Source organism: Trachemys scripta, chromosome 10 (assembly GCF_013100865.1).
Source record: "Trachemys scripta elegans isolate TJP31775 chromosome 10, CAS_Tse_1.0, whole genome shotgun sequence".
NCBI lineage: Eukaryota > Metazoa > Chordata > Testudines > Emydidae > Trachemys > Trachemys scripta.
Genome location: NC_048307.1, coordinates 32,696,751 through 32,705,884, shown reverse-complemented (window position 1 = coordinate 32,705,884; position 9,134 = coordinate 32,696,751). Strand labels below are relative to the sequence as shown.

At 54.0% G+C, this 9,134-nt stretch overlaps 1 protein-coding gene across 1 annotated transcript in view; it reads left to right on the top strand.

Moving 5' to 3' along the window:
- The first annotated feature begins 691 nt into the window (after window positions 1-691).
- The window catches only part of C10H16orf96 (chromosome 10 C16orf96 homolog), a 21,284-nt gene continuing 12,841 nt past the window's right edge, over window positions 692-9,134 (top strand). The window contains exons 1-4 of the mRNA XM_034783997.1: window positions 692-773; window positions 1,772-1,925; window positions 4,304-4,389; window positions 7,699-7,809. Coding sequence (XP_034639888.1) covers window positions 693-773; window positions 1,772-1,925; window positions 4,304-4,389; window positions 7,699-7,809 — 432 coding nt within the window. The 5' untranslated portion in view covers window position 692. The remainder of the gene's footprint in view (window positions 774-1,771; window positions 1,926-4,303; window positions 4,390-7,698; window positions 7,810-9,134) is intronic.

Sequence of the window (9,134 nt, the reverse complement as noted above, 5' to 3'; positions counted from 1 at the left end):
GTTGGGGAGGTGCCGGCTGGGGGAGTGCCTGGAGAACTATGCAAGGGAGGTTGGCTCTAGAGCAGGCTAAGGGTGTCACTGCACAGGATGTGCCCTGCTGGGTGTGGGTGCAGTGTCCCAGCATGCCTCTCTGGTGTGACCCCCTCTTGTGCTTCCCAGCAGTGATGACTCCTACACACACCGTGAAAGAGTCTCAGGTTCCCCTCCCAGTCCTCTCTGATCCCCTTTGCTGAGAACCACCTCCAGCCGCATCCCTGAGCCATGACATACACATTGGCCTCTCCCTGCCTGCCTGCTACCAATGGACCGCCCTCAGGCACCTTAGAAGGCCACCAGTTCCTAGGACCGGTCCTCTCTTCAACTTGCAAAATGGAGCTGACAATCTCCTGGGAGCTGGCTGCCTAATGAAATTCCTGGGGCTGGAGATCCCCCGCAGACAGGCTCTATCATGGTACTTCCGCACTTCCAGTCCCAGGTGGAACCTGAACTCCATGGCCATGTGCAAGGGAAAGATACTGCGGGGATGATGCCATTGCTGAATCTGCTGAGAGGTTTGGGTCTGGCAGGAGGCAGGATTGGGTTTGTTCCTGCACGCCCTGTCCCGGATTGCCCATCCCTCGCTCCGATATAAAGTGCAAGGCCATCCCCTCTGATGTGCAGCTCCTTTTCTCTTCCTCTGCATACAGGACAAGATGCAGGCACAGCTGAATTCTTTCCCCGAGCAGGTGGACATAGTGCAGTGGAGCGCTCTCTTCAATTCGCTCACTGACAAGGTAGGTGCAGATTCCCGCCTGCCTGGGGGACCTTATCCCGAACTGAGGGGTCACTCGAGGGAGAGTTGAGCAGAAGCATCTTGGGAGCAATGAGAATTGTGTTCCTGTGTCCATCATGACTCTTTAAATGGGGCAAGCCAGCTCCCTCTGGATTTGCTGTGGGTTATTGTTCACCATTTGATCAGATTTTAAGAGCCTGCAGGGTGAGGTAGGGCTACTGTACTGACTCATGCTGAGATCCAGATCATGTGGGTCTCATCACTGATCAGCTCCAATCCAGGGCACAAGAGGGTTGGTGTCTCAGAGAGGGAAGAAAATGCTGCAAAGTTGAAGCCTCTGAACTCTTAGGGTGTGCTAGGTCACACTAAACTCCTCTGCCATCACATACACTTGCCCTGTAACCCAGCAGTCCATGCCTGCTGCTGGGATCGGCTCACCCCTTCATGACCAATCCTCAGCATCCAGTAATGCCCCCTGGGGATTATTGCAGGGGTTGGTTATAGTCCCCAGCCAATCGCTCTACTCCCTGTGCTACTGGGCCTCTGAAATCTATGGGGGACCTCTAGCAGCCACAGCCCTGCACCCTGGAGTATAGCAACCAGCACCAGCCTGCATCCTCACTCAAGACACCCCTAAGCCCGCACACCAACAAGGTTAGCTCAGATACCTGACTCATCTGAGCTCCATAATGCAGGGTGGTGTCATGACTGATGCCATAAAGGGAGGAGTGGGATCAGTTTCTGTATTAGCCAACCCCTACGGTTTGGGAAGGCTGGTGAATGGCTCCAGTGTGGGCACAGTTCTCCTCAAAGGCAGAAGGAGGTAGCTGGACACCGGTTGCTGCTTTGTTCTTCCAATAGCGAGAACCTGGAATCTGAATATAACCCAGCTGCCCCGGCCAGTCCCCTGCACCCTCCCACTCTGATCAGCACCCTCTTTCTGAGCTCTCTGCAGGAACCAGCCTGCCATAAAGCCAACGCGGGGATGTTTTCTTTCAGAGCCCGTCAGACCCAGTGCCCAGCCTCGACTCGAAACGGGAAACGGTCAGGGAGGCCCTTGGCAAACTGTGTCAGCTGCCGGACAAGCATGAAGCCTTGGGGACCCGCATCAGCCTGCTGGAGAGTGAGCTCAAGCAGCAAGCGGATCACCTAGGTGAGGCCCCAGCGTCCAGCTTGGCTCCAACCCCTGGGCTGGGCCTGTCTTCCAGGAGAAACCCGGGGCCTTAGAAGGCAGCAGAGGCCCAGACCTGACTGGGTGCAACCAGCTCCTTCCTACAAGCAGTCAGAGACACTGTCTGGAGGGACACAAATGAGATTGGACGGCTTGCCAGTACTGCAGAGCCCAGCCTGGCTCTGGGGGAGGGGAGTCGGGGTCTATTCGGGGCTCAGCCCAGCTCCAGGGGAGGGGAACTGGGGTTTGTCCTTGCAGGGCCCAGCCCGGTTCTGGGGAAGGGGAAGCTGGCTCTCAGGGAGGTGGGGCAGGGGACTATCCTGGCTTGGGGCCTGGGCGCTGTCCCGAATGCAGCATCTTTCTTCCTGCTGGTGATGTTGGAAGCAGAGGGAGCCCAGCCCCAGGGGAGCTTGTAAGGCTGGGAGCTGGAAAAAGCATCTTGCCAGGGCTGTCCTTACCCATACGCAAAGTACACAGCTGGATAGGTACCAGGCAATTTGGGGCACCAAATTTCCTGATGCCCTGCGCAACTGTGTGTTGCTCCAACTCCTGCTCCGGCCTTTCCCCAGGGTACCCGCCCCACCCTTTCCCTGCCCCAGCCCCGGCCCCACTCCCCTGAGCTCTGCAGCAGGGCCGGGGCTGCACTCACCGGTGGTGGGAAGTGCAGCGACCCGGCCCCAGCCGCATTGCCGGTGAGTGCTGGGGGTAGCTCCCCCTGTCCCCCAAGTCAGCCCTGCCCCTCCCACGGAGGCCTGGGGTCAGCTCCCCCCACCCCGTTCCCCTCTCATGGAGGCCTAGGGGCCAGCACCCCCACTCCGCCCCGCAGGGGCCTGCCCCCCCCACCCCCGCGGAGGGGGCTGCGGAGGGCCCCAGAATAGCTAGGAATGGCCCTGCATCTTGCCTCCTGAAAAGTGAGGAGATCGGGTCTGGAGTCAGAGATGCAGTAAGTGTGGGAGCTCGGCTTCCCAGATGTCCAGTTTTCAACCAGCATGTCCGGTTGAAAGGGAACCTATATAGTGTCCGGTCAATACATCTGACCGGACACCAAAAGTCTGGTTACCAGTTACCACGGGTGGCGGAGGTGGGAGGGAAGTGCTGGGTCATCAACCCACACCAGTCCCTGCTCAGCCAGGGCCACCTCCTACCTGCATCTCATGGGCAGGCAGGCAGCAGGTGCCACGTCAGGCTGCAGCTCTCATCCCAGCCCTGGAGTAGAGGGAGCTCAGCTAGGGGAGAGGGAGGTGGAGAGGATCGAGCTAGGAGGAAGGGGGATGGGAGAGAGAAGTGAGCAATGGGGAGTGGGGAGAAGAGGAGTCGGGGAGCAGAGGCCTTGGGGGCAGGGCCAGCTCTAGGCACCAGCGTTCCAAGCATGTGCTTGGGGTGGCACTTTTGAAGGGGCAGCACTCCAGCCCTTTTTTTTTGTGCTTCGGCTGCACCACACTCGGCCTTTTTTTTTTTTTTTTTTTTTTGGCTGGGGGGGCAAAAAACTTGGGGCCGGCCCTGTTTGGGGGAAGAGGAGGGGCAGGACCTTTGGAAAGAAGGGGGCGGGGGGCGAGGCCTCAGGGGAGGAGGTAGGGTGGAGCAGGTCTAGTTTTCAGAAATTAGAAAGTTGGCAAACCTAGCGGGAAACCCCAACGCCAGGTCTACAGAGCTGAATTGCCCTTGACGACCTTCCCTAGAACTGACTTGCCAGCAGAAACACCCTGCCTCGGATTGGGGCTCTCTCAGGGAAGCCCGAGGGCAGGAGGACAGAATGCTAAAGCATTGAGAAGTTCCTCCAGCTACCACTGCTGGCCTCACTAGTACCTACAGCAGAGCTGGGATTGCAGCCTGGGCTGCCATGTCCTCTGGGGCTCACCCCATCCCTTCCCATCCCCCTTTATCCCACAGACGGTGACTTCTCTCCAGTAGCTCGGTGAGGCATTGCCTGGTCTTGAGTTAGCTTTAATGATGGGCTCCTACTATGAATCCAGGTCTGAGTAGCCCCCAAAGGCTGCTCTGAATTTCAAGCAAACCTTCCTTCCGTGGTTCCTTTACTGCTTGATCCATTCAGGACCCTGCCCCTATGATGAATCATATACATGCTATAATTGTGGGGCATTCTCTCACCTCAGCTCTAGCACACTGGTGCACCTGGGACTGGCAATATTGGGAGCACTAGTGTAGACAGAGCTCTGGCATCTTCATCCCTGGACGTGCCCAGAGCAGGACTGGGTGAGCCAGTGGTAGAACCGCTAGCAGCTGGACTACAAGACCATTGCTGGCAGGGATGGAGCTGCACCTGTAATGTGACAGTGGTGGGGGAATTCCCTAGAGAGCTCTGTGCAGACACAGCTTTGGTGTCTTTCATTTGGTTCCAGCCAAACTTGGGATCTCAGATGACGTAGCCGCAGATTTGGAGAGAATGAAAGACGAAATAAGCAGCCTGCAAAGCAAAGAAGACAAGGTGATCTGGGTCCAGGGCTGTGCGTGTTTGTTCCAAGATAGCACTGTAGCTCAGAGCACATCTTATTTCTCTCATGGTCTCTTGCAATGTCTACAATGAGAGTAGGGAGGGACCAGGAGCAGAATGGGGCATAGATACAGAAATGGGGTGATTGCAATGGTAGTTGTGTTCCCTTGCCTAAGTGTGCATGCATGCCAAGTGCCCCATGTAAGGGCATTCTCTATTGCATGGGCACAGGGTGTGATTTGCTAATGCTCCCATGTTACAGGGTTGCTGCCTCCTGTGCACCCCCTCGTGGCCTCGGATGGCTGTGCAGCTGCCCTCAGTTTCCCCTCTTCAGGGCACTGTATTAAACTTCACACAGGTTTTTTATCCAGTAATGCCCTTCCACTGGGGCCAGTTTATTGACATAAAACTCAAAACAAAACTCAGGCCTGGGGGCTTTTCTTCTCCCCCATTTCCCCTGGGGTCTGCTCTGGGCAGCCCTTCCCTGCCTTTGCTGGCCACTCTGGCTAGAGTCAGCTCTCCCTGGCCCTCAGCCTTCTTCAGCCCTTTAGCTCTGCTTCCAGGCCCAAACCTTTCACCCTGCTCAAGGGTCTCCTGCAGGTGCCTCCTGCTTTCTAATGCCTCTGTCGCAGCTTCCTCTCCCTGTTTCTTTTTGTCTTTTGTTTGGTTTTGATGCAGCAGTCATACGAGTCTAGGACCACCACTTTCTTCATTCTTTTTTTGCTAGGGTGTTTTTTTTTATGCCTTTGCACTCAGTCTAGTATCCTAGAGAAAATGCAGTAAGGCTTTTGTTGCACTATTCCATTTCCCTGACATTCTCACTAGTCCCTTTGATTTCAAGCCAACTTAATTTTTCATAAAGAAACGTACTTTCCATGGACTATTGCCCACAATACCATAGAATACAATCAACAATTTCTTTGGCTTTGCAACATTACACAGCCCGTCTTTCTGTCTTTTTAATACGTTTAACTTATTATTTAAGGCACAATGACATGTTAACCCTCTAAAAATGATTATTCCACTTTTTCTGGCATGACTGAGGCGCATACAGTAGAATTTCAGCATTACGAACACCAGAGTCAACCATACACCTCATTTGGAACCGGAAGTACACAATCAGGCAGCGGCAGAGACACACACAAAAAAGCAAAAATGCACAGTATTGTGTTAAACATAAACAACTAAAAGGAAAGCAGCATTTTTCTTCTGCATAGTAAAGTTTCAAAGCTGTATTAAGTCAATGTTCAGTTGTAATCTTTTGAAAGAACAACTGTAATGTTTTGTTCAGAGTTACGAACATTTCAGAGTTATGAACAGCCGCCATTCCCGAGGTGTTCGTAACTCTGAGGTTCTACTGTAGAATTATCTTCGATTTTTGAGCATACATCAAACTTGCATTCTTTTGTTTCTTTAGTCCATAAGTCTTTCCATTCCTTTGTGAGTACCTTCATGACCACACTCTTGTCTACATAAGAGTATTTTAATATCCACCTCCTCGTTTTTTAGAGCATGCTTTGTTGTTTTGTCAGCCATCTCATTTCCTGGTATTCCCATATGCACAGGATTCCATGCTATTGTTACACAGATAGCTAGAGCCCTGCACAGATACAAAATTTGTATCCAGATCCAATCCACAAACATGGTCTGTGGATATCATATCATAGAATCATAGAATAGCTACAGATATAAAGTGGAAATCCTCAGATTTGCCGGGCCTTACAGATAGCACACATTATTTCTGTCGTTAGGAACATTACTTCACTTATTAGGTCATTTAATCTTTCTGAAGTTCCTGTTCTGATTGTCATTATGCCCGACAAGGAATCGGATAAAATTACAACTGCAGCCAGTTACTCAGCTCTTATTCAAGTTAGTGCCAATATTACTCCATTAGATCAGCTGTCAAAATGGCACATAATTCGATAGCCTTTTAGATGTCTGGGTTCCAAGACTAGGAACACAGAAGATTGTTCCACAGTACCCATGTTGTCATCTTTTGATCTGTCTGTATAGACTTGGCAAAGCTGTCCCCATTTTCCATATGTAAATGCAGAAATGTCATTGGTCATAAAATGTTTGGGTTTTTTTCTTCCCTCATTTTTCTTTTTCATACAATTCCAAATCCACAAATGGGGGAATGATTGTCCAGCTATAATTGGACTTCCCATGACTAAAAAAATTTCATTCTTTCCATTTGTCTTTTGTACATGTCACCTTTACCCAGTTTTTGTCCCTGATAATATGAGGAAGTCTGTGGGATACCATATTATTTTGTCTACTAAGATCCCAGCAATCCTCATAAATCTGTACTTCTGTTTTCTTGATTCCTTTTACCTTTGCCCAGAAGGTTAGATCTAATCGTTTCAACCTTAGATTTATAGGTGTTTCTCCAGGGGCTATTGGCAGCGCATACACTGGTGGGATTATCATTACACCACATGCCAAGCAGAACGTGACCCTGAGCAGTTCCAAATTTCTAAGAATTGTTTTTGAGGCTGAATCAAAAGCTTGGCATCAGTAGTCTAAAACTGGCATCCGTAAAGCTCTATATATCATCACCAGAACCTTCTTATCTGTACTCCATTGGTTTCCAGCTACACTTTTAAGTAAGTTCATCCAACTTTTACACTTCTGTATGATATTATCTATGGGACCATTCCAGGTTAATTTATTATCAAACACTACTCCTAGGAACATCAACTGTTGAACTATCTGAATTTTTTCACCATAAAAAAATAAGTTCCATTCTTCCCAAATTTTCTTCCTGGTTAAAAGCATTCTCCTGGTTTTTGCAAGTGAGAATTTCAATCCCTAATCATTTCCCCACTTGGAAATGCTCTGGAGTTTCTCATTTGTCTTTCTATGGTTACTTTAAGTCTTTTATGCTTAGTCCCTAGAGCACAGTCATCTGCAAAAAGGGATGTAACCTATTCCCAACTGCACACTTTCTTGTTCCTCTCTGGCTCTTTATAGAGACCAGCTGCCCTCTACCAGGCCCCATTTGAAAGACTGTTAAGGAGGCACAGGTAGGCTGGACCAATTCTCTCCTAAAGGGTCCCATCCACCCTGTGTCAGATTTACTCTATGAAATCCAACCACTGCCCCCCAGCGAGGTCTCGTCCTTGCAAGGCTTCATGTTTCACATTTGACCCATCTAGGCGTTTGGGGAATGCCTGATGTTAGAGCATCTGAAAGCCGGGCGTTGGAAGGAAACTGCTTGGCAGCCTTAGCTCTAGAGAGCATGAGGTGGCGATTGCTGTGCTGGGTGTCTGAGACGGCGCCGTGCCTTGCTCTCTTCAGGGGAAGGAGTTTCGGAGGGACTTGCTGGCCCAGGTGCAGAAGCTGAAGGAGCAATACGAGAAGCTGCAGAAAGGCTCGGAGAGGCTGCTGAGTAGCATGGGGGATTTCCAGGTAAGAGCAAACCCACTGCGACCTTCCAGGCACCACCCAAGGAGGGGTCGGGGGAAGGCAGCAGGGCACAGGGCCCCTTGTGTGTGCCTGACCAGCCTTGCTGGGTGCAGAGCCTCCTGCATCACCATTGGGGAGGCCGGTGCCAGGGCCGGCTCCAGGCACCAGCCCACCAAGCTTGTGCTTGGGGCGGCACCTGGAGGGGGGCGGCGCGGTGCTCCGGCTCCTGCCGCCGAGGAGAGCGGGGCCACGACCGGGGCTCGCCGCCCTCCCTCCCGGCGCTCTGGCCGCCGGGGACAGCGGAGCCGCGGTGGGCTCGCCGCCCTCCCCCCGGCGCTCTGGCCGCCGGGGACAGCGGAGCCCCGGCTGGGGCTCACCGCCCTCCCCCCGGCGCTCTGGCCGCCGGGGAGAGCGGAGCCCCAGCCGGGGCTCGCTGCCCTCCCCCCGGGGCTCCGGCCGCCCTCCCCTGCCGCGCTGGAGGGGTGGGAGGGGCGGGGGGACGGCCGGAAGCTTTTTTGCCTGGGGTGGCAAAAAAGCCAGAGCCGGCCCTGGCCGGCACCCACCAGGACACCAGCAGGGACAGCCTTTGGCCTGCCCCCCCATGTGGGGGAAGCAAGGGGGGAAGGCTTCTTGTGCCTTTCTCCTCCTCACACACGCGCACTAGAGCCAGCAACAATCTGGCCCTAACTAGGGAAAATTCTGGGTTTCTGATCCCAGGGGCTTTCCCTCAGGAAACTGGCCTCTGGCTGCTTTGGGACCTCATAGGGATGGGGGAGGGGTTAAATAGTTTGTATGAGGTTTTCCTTTGGGCCCTTCATGACTCGTGGAATGCCACATACCACATTTGGCATTCCAGGAGTCATGAAGGGCCCAAGGGAAAACTAGGGTTACCATATTTTGTGCCTCCTAATGGAGGACACTCCCGGGGGGGCCGCCCCCGCCCCAACTCCGCCCCCTCCCAAAGTCTCCGCCCCCTCCCCTGCTTCCCGCGAACATTTAATTCGCGGGAAGCCTGAAGCAGGTAAGGGGGGAGTGTGGGGGAGAGGAGGCGCAGCCCAGCCCAGCCTGGCTCCCCCGGCGGCTCCAGCCTAGGTTGGCTCGGGCCCTGGGGTGCTGGCCCCGGCCGACCACCCCCGCGGGCCCGGCGCACCCCCCGGCCCCCAGCCCCGCAGGCCCGGCTCCCGGCTCCCGGCTCCCCGACCCGCGGGCCCGGCTCCCGGCTCCCCGACCCGCGGGCCCGGCTCCCGGCTCCCCGACCCGCGGGCCCGGCTCCCGGCTCCCCGACCCGCGGGCCCGGCTCCCGGCTCCCCGACCCGCGGGCCCGGCTC